The sequence below is a fragment of the Alligator mississippiensis genome, chromosome 2, assembly GCF_030867095.1.
Source record: "Alligator mississippiensis isolate rAllMis1 chromosome 2, rAllMis1, whole genome shotgun sequence".
Classification (NCBI taxonomy): domain Eukaryota; kingdom Metazoa; phylum Chordata; order Crocodylia; family Alligatoridae; genus Alligator; species Alligator mississippiensis.
In genome coordinates, this window is record NC_081825.1 from 105,613,883 (window position 1) to 105,637,057 (window position 23,175).

Consider the following 23,175-nt stretch of genomic DNA (forward strand, 5'->3'; position numbering starts at 1 on the left):
CCACAAAGTAAAGGTAGAGAGCCTATGGAGCTATAATGTGAGATGTAAGCGTAACCGTTAAGGTTCCTACAATAATGCAGCCATAAACTATTGAAAAGTTAAGATGGCATTTTGGGGTACAACCAGGGAAGTGGAATACCAGGACATCCAAATACCTCTTTTGAGTTTTCTTTGAGAAATGTGGCTGCTTTTCTGTTTCTTTGCCACCAAGGAATTTTGTAGTATGCTGGTAGTTTTAGCCATAGGGCATCATTTATGCAGTTAGTTTCTTGACAGCAGTTTACAAGCTCCAACAGATCAGTAAGATACCACATTGTATTCTTCTTTTATTAAAAAAAAGAGACGATTTATTAATGCAGCTGGAACATTTACAATTTATAATGGATTAATAGCTTTAAATAAAATACTGCTTGCGTTTGGTATTTTTGCCCTCTGTCCATATGTGTTCTTTCCAAAAGTCAACTCAATGAGATTCCCTGCTCTTACCACCATTCCCAGCTTCCTTCTCTGCTCAGTATAGTAGTCATAATCTCACAAGTATGAGGTCTACTTAGTGGAAAACAGCTCTGCACAATTTGCAAGGCTGACAAGAGTTTATACTTTTACTTGCCCACCCATAGCTTAAGTGCCTTACTAGAGTTCCACTTACCCCAAAAAATGAGGATGTAAGGCTTCTACCAAGCCTTGTTGTCCCTGAACTTCAAGTCAAGTGTAGGTCCACTAATCCCTCTCAATAAATTAAGTGTCTTTTTTTTTTTTTTTTTTCCAAAAGAAAATCCCAGCATCAATTTTCTAGATATAGTGCTACACCAAGAGAGTTTTTTTAACACAGATAATCAGACTTTTATAAATATAGTAAAGCTTTGAAAATAAATAACTATAATTTTAAACAGGTCAGAAGTGTAAAACACGCAAAATACTCCTGGAAAAAGGTGTCCTCCAAAGGGAAGGAGGTACAAAATGCCAATTACTCTATATGTACCCCATGTGAGGACCAACACAGACTTTATCTGGAAACACTGGTGACGCATAGGGAGTGCATGTGCACCCCCTGGAAGTGCCAGCAGAAGTGCATTTCCGATTTTGCTGCTGGTGGTTCTTTGCTTGGCAATTGGCCGCGGGGGACCCCTCCCCCTACTCCATCAGCAATCTGGTGTCACCCCAGACTCGGGATGCACCAGTAGCCCATGTGTGGAAAAATTAAAAGACCACTACACTAGTTACCTCTATTCTTGAGCTACTCTTACTGGAACAGGCCACGTCATAACGCTGGCTTTGGGGACATGGTTCCAATTCTTTAAAAAAAATGAAAATAATTTCTTCATCTAAAAGATTTGAGAAATGCTATAGGGCTACCTTAAATTCGTTGGTCTGAAACGTAGTAAGTTTCCTACATTTAGGCTTTACGCTGCAATATGAAAAGTTAAAAAACAAAATCTCTTACTGGTAAGGCCTGACTATACATTTGGTACACACACAAGCTTAACATTAAATAAACAGTGTACTATCCAGGCAAGTAGTTTTATGTACACACACACAATCTAAATTCTTGAAGTACTAGAGACCTGCATATTCATTACAGGATCAATAAATCCTTAGACATAAAATGTACTGAAAAGAAGATGAGCTCAGTTTTCCCCTCCAATTTTCCAACTCAGAAGACAGTAGAAACAAGAACTCCACAACTAAAAAACTGGTAGTCAACTCCTTTTTCCTCCCTTGGAGGCTTTAAATTATAAAAAAAAGGTCTTAATAGCAAAAGTTAACTTCCAAGTACACACTTGAAAGATACAGTAAATCATCAATATTTCTCAGTCCTTAAATAATTCCTAAATGCATAAACAATTAAAAAAAATGGTGAGTTAAGACACTGCAATGCTGTATTGCGTTCAAGCCGATTATAAAAGCCTGTCAAGGTCTTGATTAAAGCTGAAGTCACACACCAAAGATAGGTGGTCTGAAGGGTAGTTGAATGATGGCAGCCTGTTGGGTCCAATTTGTTCTTCAGTCAACAAGCTAAGGGCTGAGTTCACATTCAAGGCGTGCTGGGAATACCAGATATAATCCAGCGTGTGCCTGCACTCTCCAGAGGGCCGGATCTTCCACGTAGTGTAAGGCGGTTCGGACTGCCCATCGGCACTGAGGAGTTTGTAAGCACTGTTCAGGTTGAGGCTGGAGTTGGAGAACTCCTTGTACACTTCCTCAGTGGGCTCAGCATTGAAATCTCCACAGATTATTAAAGGTATCTCTGCTCCTTGGGTAATATTTTTGAGGTTCTGAAGAAGATCACAGCCTTGTGCAGATCGAAATCTCTCCCAACCAGTTCGAGCTTTCAAGTGAGTGACAGCAATGCAGAACAGCTTCTCAGTTTCGTTACATTTTAGCGTTTGAGCTATAGCCACTTGGTTGGTTTTTAGCTTCATTGCAGTTAGCCGAATATTAACACTCTTGATTAGTTCAAAACGGTCTTTCAGGAAAAACAAGGCGCAGCCATCTGGGCCATTGTTATGTTCAACATCTAAGCATGGGGACCAGGGTTTTGGGAAGAAAGTAGACTGGTAACCTAATCGGCTGAGGAGTGGTTGGAAAGTGTCAAAGTAGTGGTCCACTTCCTGCAGGCACAAGATATCTGGTTTGTAGGCAAGGATTTCCTCCAGAATGAGACATTTCCTCTCTTCCCAATTGAGAGCTTCCATGGGACACTGGATGAAGTTGTCCTTGCCCTCCCCAAGAGCTGTAATGAAAAGAGGTCATGAATATTAATTGCTTAAGTAAACCAACTTCTCCTTTCCCTCAACCTTTGTGGCTCTCCTTTCTAACAAACTTCTCCTTTCCCTCAGACCTGTGGAGACATAAGGCTCCCTTGAAGTACTCAAATTTCTATTTGAAGTTTTGTTCAAATCACAAACGGATGTTGGTGGATTGAAGCTGAATGCATGTGGTTTGTAAGGCTTGTTGACTGTGCATGATACCAAGAAGTTATTAACTTTATAGGATGCTCATATGTAAGAGCTGTAGCATCACACTTCTACACCAGGGATATCTGTCTGCATTTCTGTTCCAAAATGTTCATGGTACCTCTCTTAGCCACACTGGCTAGAAATACAAATTCCCTTCATCCTACTTGTAAATCCCATTCTCCCTGAAATCAGGAAAGGGATTAAGTGCTGCCCATTTTGTTCCAGTACCAATAATTATGACGGGCATCAACCCATTGTCTTTGCAACCATCTTTGCTTTGCCCATGAGAAATATGCGTTCATGCTATATACACGGTGGCCTGGGTTGGTGCTTTTTTGGTTTTTTTTTTTTTTTGAGTGACTTCCGATTTTGGATGCCCAACCCAAGACACTCGTATGGGCCCTGATTGTCAGAAGTGTGGCATGTCCAAACTAGAAAGTAGCAAGTAGAACTGGGCATCTCAAAGTCATCATCACATTCAACAAATTTGCTAGTGCAATGCATGTGACTGCCAAATTCTCTCATGATTTTTTCTGTCAGCCTCTCCCATGCTATTGAACTGCCTCATCAGTTGGCAAGTGCTAATGCAGAGAATCTAGTGTGACAACAGTTGGAAGTCTCAATAAGATTAAAAAAAAAAAAAAAAAGAGCTCACCATGTGCAGTGGTGTACTGTGGGTCTCCAGTGCCCGGGGGCCAATGCTTTCATTTGTGCCCCCCCCGTCCATGACTGATCACTGAGTGCAGGGGAGGGGGGAAGGGGCGGACCCCTGGCAGCCAATTGCTGAACCCTGGAAATGCCAACAGCGAAACTGGAAGTACCTCTGGGGGGGGCCAAGTACCCCTGGAGGCATGCACCCTCCTGTCCCCCTCATCGGTATGCCACTAGCCATGCGCAGTCCAACCTTCCCCATTACCTGCAAAGGCTCAGACGAATGCCACTAACTCTTACAATAATTCCAAGCATTTAAAATTTGGCTTTCTAAGTGGGAATAAGACAAATGACAAGACTTTCACAAACAGTGAAGCAAATCTAATGAACATTTTATCAACTGCTACAGAACTGTAGTATGTGTCTTCACTAGGAACCTTCCAAAAAACAGGCCAGCCCCTCGACCATTCTTTTTTGCCAGTTGCTCAGGAAGTGATCATGGGAGTTTAATGGAAGTGCCTCGAACTCAGAAGGATAGGGAGACAGAGCAGGACCTTTAGGGTTACAACTGCAGGAATGAGGAACGGTGTGTGTTACATGGTTTTTGCTACCTTACTCCTCTCAGTCCCCTTTACAACTGTGTGGAAACACTACAGCTGCTAAATCCGTGTACACAGAATTTGTTTTCAACTGGTTATGGTTTTAAGAGGCTGCTTGAAAGCTGAGGTTCACTGGGGATTTGTACCTTGCGCAAGAATGTTCCACTGCATGACCCTAATGGGACGATGGCTGCTGATGGAATCGGTCCTCAGGTCCACAAAGTTTCTCTGGAGACGGGGAGGGCGCTTTTGAAGAATCACCTGGCATTCTTCAAGCAGCTCCTTAGGATCTATGGGATCCAGCTGTTCCACGTCAGACTGTTCCAAATATTCCCGATGCTGGGAGACTGCGCTGCTGCTTAGTGTTTTAGCAAGAGCGCTATACAGCCTGCTTGTACTGTTTCCCATGGAATGCACTGGAAAGGAAGAAGTCAAAGTTCAGCATCAAGTCTGATCAACTCCCCCTGCATCCCCTTTTCACGTCCAGGATTGAAAATTCCTCACAAAGACAGGGTAGACTACTGATTCTTTGGGTAGTAATACCGATATTTCTGGAATTAATCCTCATGTGTAGGGACATTTTAAAAGGCTGCAAAAAAGAAGTATAAGTCAGTAAGTACTGTTTCTCAAAATTGCATTGTACTTTGAAGAAATACGATATTAAGAAGGCAGGGAGAAGGAAGATGTCTTTTCAAAAAAATTAGTTGAAATTAATACCACTGTATTTAAGTTACAAATAAGTGCATTAGTGCCTTTTAAATGTTTTCTAGGTCTTTTACATCAGTTAGTCACACAGTTGGGTGTTGGCAGTGAGAGGTATTTTGGTGACTGGTCTACTCATTTCCGGGCTATTTACTCTTGGTTTGAAATCAGGAGGCTAGCAGACATAAGCAGCTTTCAAGGTTTCTCCCATTTTAGTGTTGTTCTTCCAAAAGCTTCTATCCTAACATTTTCTTTTTAGCTATTTGAATTGAAAAACCTATTAATATAGTTCTGTTCAGCTTCCGTATCCATTTTCTTTGTTCAAAAGCCAGGTGTTTTATTCACCTCTTATGGGTACCACATTCAAAATAATTCAGATTGACTGCCTTGCACCAACTGCAGGAAAGGTGTGTGTGCAAGCCTATTGCGACTGTCCCAGCAATTAAGATCAGAAATATGCTTCCCACTGTGACCTTCACCTCAAATGGATGAGAGAGACAATAGATGAAATTATCAGAATTTACTTGAAGAACTATTAGCTATACAAGATGTGACAAGATTTGTGAAAGCCAAGGACTGCCATGGCTTGTAAAATATGATCACTGGAATTGAATCCTGCAGAAATTGGCCCAAGAGTGTTCAGAAGGGGTGGCAGGGGTGATACTGGTTATGTTAGAAGCGATTTAAAACTAAGATTTCACCTGGGGGTGGAAGATATTCATAGACGTCCGCTATGGACATCTTTAAGGCATCAACATTTCTAGGTAATTTTAAAGGTATCAACATTTCTTTCTATTCCAAATTGAAACAGAACCAAAACATTTTTTGCAAAAAAGTAAGTTTTGGCAAAATGTCTGCTGAAGATCCAAACCAGAGCTTGTCAACTGGGGGTGATCTGGGTGTTCAGAGTTCTCAGAGCGCCCCAAGGGATGACAAGGTCCAATGGTTACAAACTCCTTCAAGACTGTTTTAGGCTGGACATAAGAAAAAACTTCTTCACTGTCTTGAGCCCCCAAGGCCTGGAATAGACTCCCTCCACAGGTGGTGCAAGCCTCCCTGCCTGCCATCTGACACCTCCAGGGAAGGAATTCTACCTGATCAACACAGCTCACAAAGACACTCTCATGGACCCAGAGTGTCACTAGATCTAGAACAGTTCTGTTAGCATATAAAGAGCCTTCTTGGTCCCTAGTGTGCTCAGTACACCTAATAATAGAAACAAATCCAAAGTACAATAAACACTATCAATTTAACTTGCACAGGAATTGTTGAGGGAGACTTTTATGCTAAAAGATGGTAGAAGTACATGAAATTTAACTCTATAAGTAGTGGGAAAAATATCTCCCTTACGTGACTCTATTGGTAACATGATTTTGCATATTGTAAAATTGCCCTCAGTCTTATTATAATATATAATATGCAGTTGTTTAAGCAAATGGCTTACTTCATCCTAAAGAGGCAAAGGAATGGAGGCCATGAAGAGACATAGCACTCATACTTTGGCAGTGCATAAGCCAATCAATTTAACAAGAAGTTTTCCATTTAAAAACAAAACAAAGAAAACCCAAACTGCTTAATAGCATCTTCATAACCCCTTATATATGGCAACATGGAACTAAACTGTGTACTCATAAGACAATTGTCTGTCATATTGCACTTATTTTACATTGAACCTTCTACACCTGCCAAGTTTACGTAATGATATTGTGCAACACATGAAAGAAACTGGAAAAGTAAATGTAAAAAAGTGACTGTCCAAAGAGAAGACACTCTCATGGACCCAGAGGGACAGACTTTCATCTTCAGCTCCCTCTGTGCAAAAATGAAGTTTATTTCCTACTCATGGGGACTTTTTACCATCTTGAACCATCTATACTTTTCCCAGAGCCTGATGAAGGGACTTTGATCCCAAAAGCTTGCAGAAAAGGACAATTTTCTTGCCATTTTCCAGTTGGTCTAATAAAAAGGTATCATTTTGGAACCAAGAGTTCTAGTTTTTTTGTATAGCACCTACTCTGGACTCTTTTAAGAAACATTTGGACACCTATCTTGCTGGGATCCTTTGACCCTAGCCGACTTCCTTCCCTTGGGGCAGGGGGCTACACTCGATGATCTTCCACCTGGTCCCTTCCAGCCCTAATGTCTATGAAAGCTATGACTTCTTATGACAGTAAGAGTACCTAACACTACAGTTCAGTAACTAGGACACTGACCTCTGGGATGGGGAGACCTGGGTTCAAGCCCTGAATCAGAATAGTCTTATTCATCCCCAGTCAGTCTAATTAATTCTAATTCTACTACAAATCAGGGCATCCAATACCCTACCCAATAAGCTGTAGTAAGAGAGATGCTTTATATGGCCACAAAGCCTTGGACTTTAAAACCCTTCCAGATGAAAATTTCCTCAAAATAACTAAGATACATTCTCAAAAAGCCTTCCGATTACCTCTGATCACCACACTATTGCCTTTTCATTGTAACATGTCATGCAAAAGTCTCTCCCTATATCAGAAAAAAAATGTGCGCCAGGGAAAAGATAGTTTCAGATTTCAAATTATTCAAAAAATCTATACAACACATTTTTCTGGCTGAAAAAGCACCAACCCTGATGCATTCCAGGAGTTCCTATTTAAACTAGAGATATTTCATATGGAATTTCTTCCGGTTGCCCAGGTCTCCTGTGTTTTGCTTTCCATCAAGTCCCACTTAAAGAAGAGATGTGAGCTTTCTGAAAGCTGTAACTGAGTGAAAGTTTCAAATGTGAGTTTAGCCAGTGACTTCTGTATATTGCACAATCTCTCTCTGCAATTAGATTCAAGCAGTACTGCAGAAACGAGAACTCATAACTCCTCATATCTTCTGAGAAGAGATGAATCTTAAATAATCCTTTTCCTAAATCTGCAGGATTCATATCTCCTACATATGTATTTTCTAGAGACTACTGACACTAGCTTTTCTAGAATTAGAAGTGGCAGTTCCTTGCCACCTATGTATGTTCTTAGTTTGTAATGAAAAAGATACTTCTCATTTAGCTGTTGATATTGTGCCCTTTAATTTTAACTCTGCAGCCATGATGGTGGTGGAATGGAGAAGGCCAAAGTTTTCTAAGCAATATATGGATAAATTTGGAGTCTGTACCTTTGTTCCTAGACCTGATGCAATTGGGAAGCCACCAAAAATAGTATTGTATTCATACATTTTAATGCTAAACCTCTACAAGCAGCTTTGAAGAATACAGCTCATGCACTAAGATTCTTTTCAATAATATTTCATACTAAAACTAAACTTACCGAGTCCATAAAACAAAAACTCCTCCCTCCTCTACACAAAGTACCAATCCACCACTGCCATCTGCAGGGAAGTCTGATATGAGACAGGAGTTGTACATGCCCCAAAAGGCCTCATTATTTTCTGCTCATTACCTTCCATCTCCCCCGAGGCTCCACAGCATGAGAGTGAAAGTTTTCATTTCTGTTTTCAGAACTAAAGCAGGTGAGATTAGCTGCTACTGGGACAGAAACAAAGGAATCCCAACTATTATTGGGATCTGTTATGCCAGGAGGCAAAACAGTCCTTGATTTTCTAAGCAAACAGGACAGATGCGGAGCAGGACATGAAGCAACTTATCCAATCAAGGTCACGCTGGCCATCAGTAGCAGAATCAGAACTAGAATTTATTCATCCCAATGTGATGGCCTGTGCTCTAGCCTCTCCACCATGCTGCCTCTCTGAAGTGACCCAACTAAAGTAACTAAATCCTGTTCCTACTTATTTGTTTGCTACTAAGAACGGCTGATCTCTGCAGGTTAGACAGCTACAGTGTCTCCAAAATATCACAGGGACTAATTTTGACTGAGGGAGGAAAGGGGAAAGAAAGTCTGATCAAAAATCAGCAGAGTACGACATTCCTCCCTCCCCTCCTGGCATTAAATCACAGGTCATGGTAGAAATCCACTGAACTGATTTCTAGGGAATAAGGACAGAAGGCAAAGTTCAGTCAGTGCTCATTTACCTCATCTGTACATCATTTAACCGAGATGGCATTCATTGTACAACTACCGCATGCCTACTTGGATGCTCTCCATCTGTGGGCTTCCTGTCTAGAGACCAGCCTGGGTAAATAAGCAATCCTGCTCATCAGTTAGTGCCTAAGCTTAGACTCAAACCTGCTCCTAAGGGGCCAGATTTTCACAAGTGTTGAGCTAGATGTTCCCACTGACTCGCTCTCTTCCTCCTCTTCCATCTTGCCTCAGGAGGAAGATCTCTTCCCTTGGATTCTTTTCTTCAAAGTCTTTTTTTACTCCATCCTGCTCTCATCTCCCTTCGTAACTCCAACCTTTAATTTAACAAAACCTTTCCAAACTGCTCCCCAGCCACCCTCCAGCCCCAGTGATTCACCCTATTCACCAGTGCTCCCCCATCCTTAGTAACCCCTTGTTCTTGCAGGCAGCCATTTCATCTGCATCCTACACAACGATCTGTGTTCCCTGTACTTCTTTTCTGCTTATCTCCGATGAAACCCTACAACTGCCCTTCATGCCCCCTTTTCTGAGTGGCCCCAGAAGTCCCCCTCTCTGGGTCTGGCTGTGCCCTGTTCAAGACCAAAGGGCAGAGGAGCCTGCAGCTGTAGTAGAAGAAGCAGCTCTCACTGAACCCAGGTGGCAGGAGGCTGGGGTGGTTGGGCAGGAAGCTGCCATCTCTACTGGTTCTGGATGGCAACAGGCCCGAGTCAAAAGAGTCCACAACATCAAGTCCTCTGACACTGTAAAGCCTCACACAACCATATTTTCAAGTGTCCATGAACACCACAAAGGATGCCCAATTATACTGGGCATCTCCCAGCATCTGGTGTCTATCTAGGCAAAGTTATGCATGTGATTGTCACCCTCAGCTTTCTCTCTCACTTCTATCATAAGGTCAACTTGAAAACATTCAGCTTGCCAACCTGGAAATGACACTGTGGTCATTTAAAGCCCAATGCACATTTTGATGCGATCCACTCCACAGTTCCCTAGGCTCCCTTTGGGAGCCCTGCAGAACATCCCAAGCAACTTATTTGGCTGGAGGTATTTATTCAATCTCTTTCCAATTTGTCAGAAAAAGATCAGGTTGGGGCTTGTTTAACAGGAGCCCTCCCTGACGTTGCTCCTAAGGTTTTCCAGAAGGATTACTTCCTTAGCAGCGAGAACAACTAGAACAGGGATTGAAAGTAAATGATGCCTTTGTTCTAGGCAGTAACTACGTATGAAATGACATTTTATTGCATAAGCAGCAAACCTGTTGCGTAAATCAGTCACGCCTGCTGACCTACAACTGTAATCACCAGTCAGACATGCTGACCTGCTAACTTTATGCTCATAGTTTGGGAAAGCTCAACCAGCCAAGGCTGATGGAAAAGAAAGCAGCTAAGATTTTAATAGGTGTACCCATGCAAGCCTGTTAAAGAGAGACAAGGACACTGCAAGAATATTGTATTTTTTCCCTCAGAGAACTAAACAACACGTGAAGCATGGCAAGGATCAAAGGTTGACTTAACAAAGCTTGGGTTCAGTGGGTAAGGCTGGCAGCAAGAGAGGTTTAAGGATACCCACATCTTTTATTTGAGCTTATTAGATATGGAAGAGAGACAAACAAAGAAATTCCCTTCCCTTATCTGGATGAGTTTTCAGAACAAAAACAGCACATTCAGTTTCCTGCGTTGCTCCTCAATAAAAAAAAGACTTTCTATTTTTCATTTAGAAGAGCAAATGGTATGTTTACCATTTCCTACTGGTGCCTCAGCATGGTTTCCAGAATAACTGTCACTGGTTTGGGTCCCAGTACTATTTTTTGTGCTACAGTAGGCCTAGTGGAAGGCAGTAAAGTTCTTGCTGGATTAGGGAATATTATTTATTTATTGACATTTTGGTGTGAATTTCAAGTCAAGCCTTGGTTATTCAAGTGTGTTCATACTATCTGGATATTTTTTAAATAGTTTATTTTCTCCCCTATTTGTGCCTTTCCTCTACTTTTGATCTCATTTAGTTCTATCCCCTGCATAATGAAGTACTGCATAAGTGAAACAAATACCTTAAAACAAAGTATTTCACTCTTCTCCTTGACTATAGGACACAAAAGGAAACAAGTAGTAGTACTTTTATCATTCAAGGAAAATGATATATATTTCTAATCTGTGGAAAGTGGGGTCCAAAGTGATTCTCTTGAAAGAATGGGCTCCCCTCCCCCTTATTTTGCTCTCCAATTATGACAAATACACATACTGTATTTTTTTTAAATAAATTTGTTAGTAGGATAACTAGAACAGCTGGTTCGGCACTTAATTCGTTCTTGTGGGCCTAAGGGCCCTAAATAACTGTTAAAATTAAAAACATTCAGTTTAAAGAATTACTTTAGCTATTAATTAATATTCATTTCTGATAAAATGAGAGAGAGGCCATCTTACATTTGTTAAATGACTAGCTAACATTTACATACCACATACACAGAGAAGCTTTTAAATAGTTTTACCAAGAGTGGAGCCGTTTAAGCTAAGCGTAGGTTTAGTAACATTCCCACAACATCCCAAAGTGGCAAACAATTGTAGTTATCTTGCATACACACCTGATAAACTGCAAGAACGCACCAGAGTGAATACAGTGAACAGTCTAATGGTGAAGTGCACAGAAACGTAAGCTTCAACGTCACATGAACGTCCTTTACGGCACAAGCTGGCCAAGTAGTGACATCTAATGGGCACTTGCAGAACTGTTTCAAACATACAATCAAGGCCTGGAATATTTTTGGAAAACTGGTTTAAAGGGGAATCCTTTCTAGATCACTTTGTTTGGCTGCTATGATGAGCAATGTGTTAAGTCTACAAGGAGTTCTTGGATGGGATTTGTTATGCATGCTTATCAATATGTGGGTTATCTGGACATATTTGGTATCAAAAAGGTGAGCAACCTTCCTGAGCATTTGGCTGATGTTCAAAGACTGTCAAAAGTACTCTGTATTCCACTAGCAATGACTATCAACACAATGTCATTATAAGCTCAGTGTATTTATTCACAACTTAGAGAAATTTTGGGACTGAAAAGTTTTTTCATCCTTTTGGAGTTTAAAAGGGTTTCTTTTTGTGTTCTGGTCGAAACCTCCAGCTGTTTTTTAAACACTATTTATGTACCAAGCACTTGCTAGTTTAAACCACAGCATTAACAAATGGAATTGGTCTAGAATACATGACAAAGACTGTTTTTGTCTAGGGTAACAAATGAACAAGTCTAAAAATACAAAAAATGCACTGTATGCTGCATAAGCCTGCAGTGTCTTTGGCCCCTAGAAACAGTATCGCTTGTCAGGTGCACAGAGCTAATCTCACTTTCCCAGCATATTTAAATTCAGTATTTCAGACTTGTACATATGTTGGATAATGCCCAATGCTTTAGGCAGTAAGGAGTAAGAATATTTTGCAGCAGGAGCTAAAGTCAGAAGCAGGATTATAGTTCTCCTGTTTATGCCTCTGCTGCTTTTATGCTACAATAGGAAGAAATCTGCTAAGTCCTCAGGCTGCTTAAAAACAAGACACCTGTATTCAGAAACAGTAGTCCTCTCCCAGAAGCAGCAGAAGCAGCAGCCCAAAGCTAGTCAGTACTGTGCAGTCTTGTCAAGTTTTCACTTGTTCTTGAGACACCGAAACACCAGAAACACTGCTTATTTTTTTTAGAAGCAGGCACTGTATTTTAACTGGCCTCATAAATAGTCAGGGCAAGTCTCTGACTTTTCTACTATCATGTGGAGAATGGGCAAATGAAAGGAAGGCATGTATCAGCTACAGTTAGGGATGGTTTCAGGCCATCCTGAACTGGGCAAGCGATTCAATCCAATGAAGGTAATAGGGCTTTTGGTATTCCCAGAGACCCCTGGCATATTTCTCAGTGCATGCACAGGTATGTTAGTACCACATAATGGATCTAAGGTTTACTCCAAATATCATGCTGCGATCCATGAGTTACAAGCTCCTTTCTTCTAGGCCAGTGACAGAGTTATCCTCGCTGTAAATCCTATATCTCATGAATGCTATTATAGTACCACGTGGGACCCTGTGCAGGCTGCATTTTGATTAACACTGACACAAAAGTGAAAGCCCCTGCACTGATCTTTGCCCTGTCCAAAAGTAGATTAAGGCTAGAGAACAAGAAAAATTCCACACATGAGCAATCAAACCTTTCACTCTGAAACAGAGATCCTGGATGGCTTTTCAGGTGGCATTTTTGGATCACGCAGTTGAGATGGCTGATGTAAACTTTAAGAGTTTTGGGAAAGAGCTTTGCTTCTACTGTTAAATACATCCTTAGCATAACTAGACTGGCCCCTCATCCAGAAGGAACAGAAAGGAAGATCCTTACTGAGCTTTCCCTGCTACTCGCCTCCAGTGGGCATCAATAATGCACACTCCATCCCAACCCGAAGGATACTGGAGATAAGCTTGTAGTCTTTGCCTCCAACCTCCCTCACATTTCTGTTAGTGAAACTCACTGGAGAATCCCTATTGCTATTAGAAGCATTCCTTCCATGGTTGAGTTAGCAAAGCTCCATGCTATTTTGTCTCCTGCTCAGATTTCCACAGGGATCACGACCCTCATAGATTCACAGAAGTTAGGAGCTAGAAGGGACCTCACAAGATTATCAGGTCCAGCCCCCTGCTCCAAGGCAGGAAAGATTGCTGAGGTTGGATGACTCCAGTAAGGTGTGTGTCTTTTCTCAGCAGAGAATGATGTTAGAGAGAGCTGTACTGCACACTACATCCCATATCCATGCAAAGTGTTTTTTGTGGAGATCTGGGTGGCCTGGACTGGCACTATGCCAGAGGCAAAATGCTCCTCCATTTCTGCAGCTTATCTCATGGGGGATGAACAGGGCTCAGCTTAGCCTCCCTGAAGGTTACACTGAAGAGATGTAGGGAATTGTTCTGTTTAACAAAGTTACTACTGTGAACTGCTGCTGATTATTCCCTCTCCTACCTAAAGACAGGAGTAAACTGTCAGGAAGTGAATGTGAAAACAAGGGGCAGGAAGCTCATAGTGAGAACAACTTACAATAGATAAAGCTGGAAACTGCATATCTGCAGGCTCTAAGCATCAAGGTAATCTCAGCTTCTTGTTAGAGGGGGAAAAGATCTGTATGATCACAGATACCATCCGCTTCTGAGGATAGCACATCATTAAGGAGAACTTCCCAGGCTTAAATAGATTCTGTACTTCATTTGATCCCAGAGAATCCTTCATTTATAGGATTGGTGGCCCTTCAGGCTTACCCATAATGCCTCAGCATTTTGCCAACAAAGAAGAGAGGCCAACTGGACATAAGAAAGCTGAAGGGAGCATGAAAGTTTCTACAGGAGACTCTGGAGTCTGGCAGAGAAAGCAAGTTGGTTCAAGGGTACCGGAAACAGGGGGTTTCCTATATGACACTCTGGAGCACTCAGTTAAGTTGTCCGAGAGCAGATGACATAGGGAATAGACGGGCTCTTGCAAAAGTCTGAGAAAGGGATAGCTGAAGTGTGTACCATTTTTCCATCTAGAGTTGCGAGGGAGCAGTGACACACCAGCAGCATACACCCTTACTTTCAGCACTGACAAGTTGCTCTATTTGCTGTTCTCACAGTGCCAAAGGTGTGCACAGTGTCAAGACAAGTACAAGGTTGCTGCCTTGAAGAGCTTACAGTTCAGGTGAACTCACTGGCAGCCTGTTAGTAGAGAGTTTATCAGCTGCCCCTTTGAATTCTCAGAACTTGGCAGTACCACAATGTGCCGACCAGACACAAATTACAACTGAGCTTGCAATTCAGAGGTAGGCTGGAGAGCATGGGAGTGACATTCTTCTTAATGTTGCAACAAGGGATGTCAACTCTGCAGATCCGTCTCATGACTATGTGTGTTGTTAATAAAAACAGAACACACCACCCTTTCTTCAGACCAGCTAAGTAAGTAGGGGTGGTAGAAGAATCTGGACCAACGGGTAGAGTCCAAGGCTGTACATAACCCTTGATATTATGAGAAGCTGTATGTACAGACAAACCATTCATAGGTCTTGTTAACCGTTTGGTTTCAACCATGCCTTAAAAGACAAATATTGCCAGGTGTAGATTTTATACAGCTGTATAGGCTACTTCTCGAGCTACGGCTTCTGACTTTTGAATAGAGGAATTGACACACTGTTCCTCTCGCCCTGCAACAGGGAAAACCAGACTTGGAACCGACAGGCCTTGCTTTATTCACTGCAGATATTTCATGGTCCATAGGGAGGCAAAAGGTTCCATGAGCAGAAGCTACATCTTGCATAAATGGCTTCCTTGGTCCAAGAGAGCACATACAGAGTGGAATGCATGTTGCTCCCGTCCGTAGTGTATGAGAAGCAGTAGCATTAGGTAATCAGATCATACTGCGTATGTTGGGCCAACAGCAGGGTTTTAGTGTGGGACTTTCAGATTTAGAGCATGGACCTTTTCCACATCAATAAGAGTTTTACAAAGGGACTAAATATTGCAGGGGTTAGGGTTGCAACTCACATCGTTTAGAGGCCTGGGTCCCAAGTGGAATCTGTAATCCTAGGGTGCCCATGCTCTTTCTGTAATGCATTGGGAGAGGTAGGTGCCTCAGAGCTGGATTCAAAACAGCCAGAACACTGCACCAGGAGCTTCTTAAACAAGCCAATGTGAAATGCTGAACAAAGAGGGTGTATTTAAGCTCTTAGTAGCTTAGGGGCCTAACTCTAGGCAACAAGATAGCATCTACATCAGGTCAGGATTCACAGCCCCAAGGTCTCTCCTAGGCTACAACATGACTTTCCAGAATGGAGCAGAGGACACCTCTTTTAAGATGGCAGAGAAGCTAGTAGCTTGGGCCCACTGTTAGACTGTGGGAGACCTGGGTTCAATTCCCTTCTCAGCCTCAGGGAGATAGCTTATGGAACCAGGGTATCCCCTGTCCCAGGTGAATGCATTAACCACTGGACTAGACACTCATTCTCCTTCTGTGAATTCTCTCTCTTTGGCCTAATGAATCTTGATTTCCTCCCCCACTTTTTGCACAATGATCCAGTGGTCCTACATAGTGCACTCCCACCCAACCTAGCCTAAAGCCTAGCGACAAGGGTATTCTTCTGGGAGATGCATGTTTGTGCTTGACCTGCCTCAGCCCAAGGTCTCCCAGAACCTGAATAATCACCCTAGCAACTGAGCCGTTGCAGCAGGGAAAGCAGCAGCACCATCACCACCTCCTCCACCAGCTGTATTCTTGAATGAAAGGAGCTATGGCCACTGCTTGTTTGGAGCTCAATATGATGCACGTTAGGCCTGCCCAGAGCACACGAACCTAGATTGGGTCCTTTAAAAGAAATAGGCCCTAGATATCAGATTAGAGCAGAGTTGTCCAAAACTGTCAAGGTAATGGCAGTTCTGGGAACATGCAGGGGCAGAACTTTACAGCTAGGTACAGACATTTAAAAAGCCTGAGGCAGAATCAATCTAAGTTACGCAGTTTTCTGTACATGGTTTAGTTTAGCTCTGCAGCGAACAAAACACGCATTTGCCCTTTGGTTGCAGGAGGAGAGGGGAGTGCAAATCTTAGATTGGGTTCTGCCATTTTTAAGCCAGTCTGTATGAGCCAAACTTATGTTCTGTTATGAGCATAGACAGGTTTCTGATCACTCATACCAAAAGTGCAACATCTGTACCTCGCCCAAAAGGCACACTGACTATTTTATAAGACCAGGAACAGGCCATCATGCAGGAGACAACGCTTTGAAAAGATTCCTAGCATTAGCCACTGAGCAACAATTTAATTTTTTCTTTACATCACAATTTGACAGTACCATAGAACAGTAAACAAGCAAAGATGATCAAGTATATACTTGACATGAATCATATTTGGGATGCAGACCTTTTCTGTAGCTGATTTAGCCAAAGGTGGGAGGAGTTGAACTGACAGGCCCAAATCAATTATCTGGAAATGAGACTTAAGTATCTGAGTCATTCAGGCCCTTCTGAAGAATTGTAGGACTGACTAAACATTAGACTTCCTGCTTCTAAGTAAAGTCTAACTCAGCCACCTCATATAGTTCTGCCTGGCAAGCAATGCTGATGGAAGAATTGCTCATCACAGAAGTGTTTCTCCAAGATGAGCAGATTGCTCAATGGTACCTTTGGCAAATTACAGCAATTTGCCTTATTTCATCCTCAGCTACTGCTTGTTCATACATAGTACACAAAGTCATTTCCTTAAAATAAAGAAACTGATTTAATTACTTGCGCACACCTTGGGCTTTAAATTTGCACAGAAAGCTCATTATACAGGAACAATTACATAAGTTATTATAGATAATTTGGAGATAAGAAAAACAGATGTTTCTATTTTCAATTAAAAACACAGTCCTTAGTGGTCTGTTTAATTAAAGCAAGTGTTTCTTTAATCTCAGAATAGTAATTCACACTAGAAAGCTTTATTTTTCTGACAGACATCCAGCTCTCTGCAGTCTCTCTCTACCCCCACCCTCCCAGGAACTGGCTACTGCTATGTTCTTTCCACCTACATCCAGTCTGTGCCTGCATGCTGTACAAATGACAAATTTGGGCAAGCCTATTAAAAACAGGAACTGCATGACTACCTTCTGTGGAGAGTATTTGAAGTACTCACAAAACCCCCAGTAAGTCATTGAAGACAAATTACAAGCAATACAGTGAAAGTCTTCCCATCTATATCTCAGAGGTGCTCAACCCCCAGCTTGTACATCAAATCTGGCCCCTGGAGCCCTGGCATCCAGACCATGCAGCTCCTTACAGGTCAGGTTGGCAGTGGGGGAGTCCTGGGTGATTAACACTGCCAGTCCTCCCCCACTGCCAAATTTCTAAGCACAGCACTTGCTGAATCCGGCAGGGCCCCGACCAGGTCTGGCTATGGCATGACTCATCCAGCCCACGGGACAAAGGTTGGGCACCACTGATCTACATCAGTGCCTTATCTAACTTCCTGCTTTCAGTAATGCATGGAAATTGAAATAGTAAAAGCTAATGGGGTCACGCTGGCACAAAGAAGAAAACTGCAGCCCAAGCCTCCTGCAAGAGTGTACTGCACTCCATTTCAGAACGGTTACCACCCATGTTGCCCTGAAAAGGTGGAGCAAATGGGCAGTTTCAGTAACTGATCTAGGAAGAATCAAACATCTAGAAAGACTCAAGGTACAAGATTCATACCTACATCTGGATTTCCCAAAAGTCTTGGGTGGAATATGTAAATACTGTTTTCCTGGATCATGACAACTCTAAACACACTTGTTCTTCAGGATGCAACAGCTTCCTTCCTGGTTTAGCCTCTCTTCCTCAGGTTTCTCATAACTGCCACTACTGAAGCCAGGGTACTTCAATACTACCCTACAAGAGTGAACAGACTGCTGTGCTGTGTACTACATAGTATGTGGAGCTATATTGGCCACAGAAACTCCAGGACCCACTATAAGCATGTCAGCTTCCGCTTTCAGCGTAGACCCTGGGGAATCCCAATGTCTTAGTAAGTACCATAGGCAGACAAGGTTCCTTGGGTGAATTTGATATCTTTTATTAGACCAACCTAAATGGTTGGAGAATAGTTATTAAGCAAGCTTTCCAGTTCAAAAACCCTTCGTCAGGCTAAGGAAGCTGCAGCAGTTGGTGTGTGCTCTTCTTACTTAGTAAGTACCATTGAAGTTAACTTTTCTTCTAAATAAAAAAGGGCCTACAAATGCATTCCTCAGCCCTGGCAGGGTGTTCCAAAAATCAATGCTTGTATTTGAAAAAAATCGAGACAGAAGGGTAGAAATGGAGTTATTCCTACACAGGGCCAGCTGCTTAGATCTTCACTGCAATTATACAGGAGTAGACTACTTGTTTCTTTTCTAGAGTTCTAGTTAGAGTAGTACTGGTTCCTGGAGGGCAAAATAAGCTTCTATAAATAAAATCTTAATCTCCCTAGATGACTCCGAAGACCAGAGATCTGCAACATTAGAAGATACTGGCAGGAAATCTGACTTGGTGTAAAGCAGGAAACAAGAGAAATAAAATCCCTCCTCCTGTTGTCCCATCTTACTCCCCAGCTCTTTAAAAAGCTATCCGTGTTTACACGAGAGACGGAAACACCAGCTTCATCCTGGCAGCCAGCACCTAAACGATAACCAGACTGAAAGGGTGCAAGAGGAGATGGAAGTGAAAACAAGTGGCAAATGATTCAGATGCAGGTTGAGCCTGGCCAACCCATCCTGTACCCTCAGTCCAAACTAATTCCTAAAAATACACAGGAAAGTGAACTGAAGACTCTTTTAGGGTTTTTATGTCATGTACAGAAGTCCAGCATGGTCCAGCAAAATTACCTCAGCAGTAGTAATATCTGCCAAGTGTCATCACCATCTAAGAAAATGCCCCAATCCTGGAACTGGTTTCATTAGCAGGTGCACAGCTCAGCCTGCTTGGTCACATTACAGAATGGGGGCCCAAGAAACTGATCCAATTCCCACTGAAGCCACTGGAAAGCCTCACTGATTGCATCAGTAGCTGGATCAGTCCCTGAAAGGAAACATTCAGCATTCCCCAAAAAACTGTTAGGCCTGTCAGCCACCAGCCTTACAGTACAACTACTGAATGAGGGTAACACAATTTAAGTTCCACTTTATATCAGTGCAGTACTTTTATATTAGGGACTTGTGCTGCTGTGGCTTTAAATTATTCTAGAAGAGATTTCCTTCATAACCTACCCCTTCTGAAATATCCGTCTATATAAAATGTGTTGACTATGAAAAAGAAAGATGATGCTAGAATGATCCAATTTAAAATCTCATTCAGGTAAGAAAATTCAGTTACGGTATTCTGAAGTCTTCATCCCTTACGTCACTTGTGCAGAAGAGTTAAGGACTGTGTGTTCTCAGGCCTGGTATTCCCACCCCATGTAATGCAATACCCAGACAAAGTAGGTGAGGACATCCCAAGATACTTTAACCCCAAGCATCCTCACTTTTAAGTCTGACTCAGGCTTGAAAAAGCAGTATTGGCTTTCACAACAAGAAAAACAGCATTCCAGAAAAACTAAGAAATCAAAAACTTTCTGTTTTAAAAATCCCCTCCCCAAATCAGAATGACATCATTACCAATATTAATGTTACAATTATGCTATCACTCATCATATCAGCAGTGGAGGTTTTGATACAAACTGCAAGAACTGTTGGCTGCAACTGCATAGGAAACAGATGTGGCAACACCCTGTCCCCACCCCACATGGGAGCCAGATGTGGCAATTCGGTTACACCACCTTCCCCCCAGCCTGGGAGCCAGATGTGGCAACTCGGCTACCGCCTCCCCCCCGCATGGCAGCCAGATGTGGCAACTCGGCTACCGCCTCCCCCCCGCATGGCAGCCAGATGTGGCAACTCGGCTACCGCCTCCCCCCCGCATGGCAGCCAGATGTGGCAACTCGGCTACCGCCTCCCCCCCCGCATGGCAGCCAGATGTGGCAACTCGGCTACCGCCTCCCCCCCCGCATGGCAGCCAGATGTGGCAACTCGGCTACCGCCTCCCCCCCCGCATGGCAGCCAGATGTGGCAACTCGGCTACCGCCTCCCCCCCCGCATGGCAGCCAGATGTGGCAACTCGGCTACCGCCTCCCCCCCCATGGCAGCCAGATGTGGCAACTCGGCTACCGCCTCCCCCCCCGCATGGCAGCCAGATGTGGCAACTCGGCTACCGCCTCCCCCCCCGCATGGCAGCCAGATGTGGCAACTCGGCTACCGCCTCCCCCCCCGCATGGCAGCCAGATGTGGCAACTCGGCTACCGCCTCCCCCCCCCATGGCAGCCAGATGTGGCAACTCGGCTACCGCCTCCCCCCCCCATGGCAGCCAGATGTGGCAACTCGGCTACCGCCTCCCCCCCCCATGGCAGCCAGATGTGGCAACTCGGCTACCGCCTCCCCCTGCCCCATGGCAGCCAGATGTGGCAACTCGGCTACCGCCTCCCCCTGCCCCATGGCAGCCAGATGTGGCAACTCGGCTACCGCCTCCCCCTGCCCCATGGCAGCCAGATGTGGCAACTCGGCTACCGCCTCCCCCTGCCCCATGGCAGCCAGATGTGGCAACTCGGCTACCGCCTCCCCCTGCCCCATGGCAGCCAGATGTGGCAACTCGGCTACCGCCTCCCCCTGCCCCATGGCAGCCAGATGTGGCAACTCGGCTACCGCCTCCCCCCGCCCCATGGCAGCCAGATGTGGCAACTCGGCTACCGCCTCCCCCCGCCCCATGGCAGCCAGATGTGGCAACTCGGCTACCGCCTCCCCCCGCCCCATGGCAGCCAGATGATGCAAGTCGGCTACCGCCTCCCCCCGGCAGCTAGATGTGGAAATTTAACAGCTGGATTAAAAAAACCCGAGGACCCAGCTTCCGATCTGACCCACGAGGCTTCCAGCCCCACCTGCCTTTCTCCTTGGGAGCCCGCGCTGCCCCTTTGAGGCCCTCCCCCGCCCGGCCCGGTCCCGCACTCACCGGCGCGGGGGCCCGCTGCGGGCGCGGCGCGGGCGGGCGAGGCGGGGGCGCGGTGCGGGGACCGCGCTCTCCTGGCCGCGGCCGGCGAACGGAGCCGCAGGGACGAGGCGGCGGCGGGGGCGCAGCACAGAGTGGACAGGGCCGAGCACAGGGACCGGGCTGGGCTCTGATACATAATAGCGAGGCGGCGGCGAGCCCGGGCAGCCGAGGCGAGGGATGCGGGGCAGCGCTGTGCGGCACGCCTGGCGCTGGCCCGGCCTCTGCGCCTGCCGCATCCGGCCCCGCCCAGCGCAGGGGGGCGGCCCCGCCGCCGGCAGTCCCCGCCCCCCCTGCAGCCGGCAGCGGAGCTGCCAGGGGCCCAGGCGGGGCAGGCCCTGCTCCTTGGGGGAGGCTGGGCCCGGCGGATTAACGTTTATTGGGGCCCTGGGCAAACAGAAAATTGGGGGCTGTGGCTGGGCCCGCCTGGGCTCCTCAGCGCCACTGGGGCGAGCTAGGGGGTGCGAGAACCGCTGAGGTGAAGGCAGCCCGGCCCCTCACTCACTGCCCCCATACCCCAGCCCCCCAGTGTATGGGGAAGGGGGTATGGGGTGGTGGGGACAAGCAGCCCCTCACAGGCTGGAACTCTACCAGCCCCCAAGAGAAAACCCACGGTTTCTCACATTTTTGTCCTTTAAAGGAGAATCCATTTTTAAAGTTCATGACCCTTTAGTATAGTCTTGCAATCCACTTTTAGGTTGCAGCCCAGGGTTGAGAAACGCTGACCTAGACAGCTTATGCCTCTGAGCCATCTGGTCCCTAACTGTCTGAAAACAGAGGTCTGGCTTGTCCCCAAACAGCATGTCCAGCCAGCCTGACATCCTCCCCGTCCTGCTGTAAGCACCTGGGAAGTGCCCCACTGAACCATCTGCCACTGGGGCACTTGTGGCTCATTGAAGGTCACGTTATTCAAGCTGGATGTGCAAATCCTTGTCCTGGCCCATTAATGGAGTAAAGCAGTGGCCTGAAGCAATGGTTTTCAACTTTTTTCACTTGTGGACCCCTAAAAAATTTTGTATGGAGGTTTGAACCCCTTTGAATGTTAAGTATGGGGACTCACATACTTTTGATCCTAGTCATCTTTCTTGGGCCCCTTAGATGTAGCCTGTGGACCCGGGGTTTGCAGACCACTGGCCTAAAGTGTCAGTCACCCTGCTCTGTCTTCTGCTGAACAGAAAGCCAAGGAGGCCCACACTAGTCCAGCCTGCTGCTAGTCCAACCTGCTGGCTGTATGAGTTTGAAGATGAAACAAGTCCCAGTTCTGATGATGATAATAGTAATAATAATAAGCTCTGTCCTCTGCTCTTGAGTCCTGTCTTATATTGCCCTGAGGTTGCTCATCCAAGCAAAATTTATTCCCCTCCCTATCTTAAAGGTTTTACTCTCCTTCCCCCAGTGGTTTTAATAGATTCATAGATGCTAGGGTCGGAAGGGACCTCAACAGATCATTGAGTCTGACCCCCTGCCTGGGCAGGAAAGAGTGCTGGGGTCAGATGACCCCAGCCAGATGCCTATCCAGCCTTCTCTTAAAGACCCCTAAGGTAGGGGCGAGCACCACCTCCCTTGGAAGCCCATTGCAAATTTTGGCCACCCTTACCGTGAAGTTTTTCCTGATGTCCAGCCTAAATCTGCTCTCTGTCAGTTTGTGACCATTGTTCCTTGTTACCCCAAGAGTTGCCCTGGTGAACAGAGCATC

At 44.8% G+C, this 23,175-nt stretch overlaps 1 protein-coding gene across 2 annotated transcripts; it reads right to left on the bottom strand.

The window, feature by feature from the left end:
- Positions 1-301: 301 nt before the first annotated feature.
- On the bottom strand, positions 302-21,692 carry NOCT (nocturnin). 2 transcript variants are annotated; one of them, XM_059722053.1, is made up of 3 exons: positions 21,444-21,692; positions 4,357-4,626; positions 302-2,734 (listed from the first exon to the last, which is right to left on the bottom strand). In XM_059722053.1, the coding sequence occupies exons 1-3, from the start codon at positions 21,616-21,618 to the stop codon at positions 1,899-1,901; spliced, it is 1,281 nt and encodes a 426-aa protein (XP_059578036.1). In that variant the 5' UTR covers positions 21,619-21,692; the 3' UTR covers positions 302-1,898. The 2 variants fall into 2 exon arrangements, with proteins under 2 accessions (XP_059578036.1, XP_006261773.3); XM_006261711.4 differs by lacking the exon at positions 21,444-21,692 and adding an exon at positions 11,513-11,684.
- Between the last annotated feature and the right edge of the window lie 1,483 nt (positions 21,693-23,175).

What these genes read in the sequence shown, in the direction of transcription:
- NOCT (XM_059722053.1), bottom strand. Translation starts at nt 21,618, where the DNA reads ATGTATCAGAGCCCAGCCCGGTCCCTGTGCTCGGCCCTGTCCACTCTG. An exon ending in CGCAGCGGGCCCCCGCGCCG is followed by an intron (nt 4,627 to 21,443) that starts GTGAGTGCGGGA and finishes CTTCCTTTCCAG; the next exon opens with TGCATTCCATGGGAAACAGT. An exon ending in GTGGAACATTCTTGCGCAAG is followed by an intron (nt 2,735 to 4,356) that starts GTACAAATCCCC and finishes TTTTCATTACAG; the next exon opens with CTCTTGGGGAGGGCAAGGAC.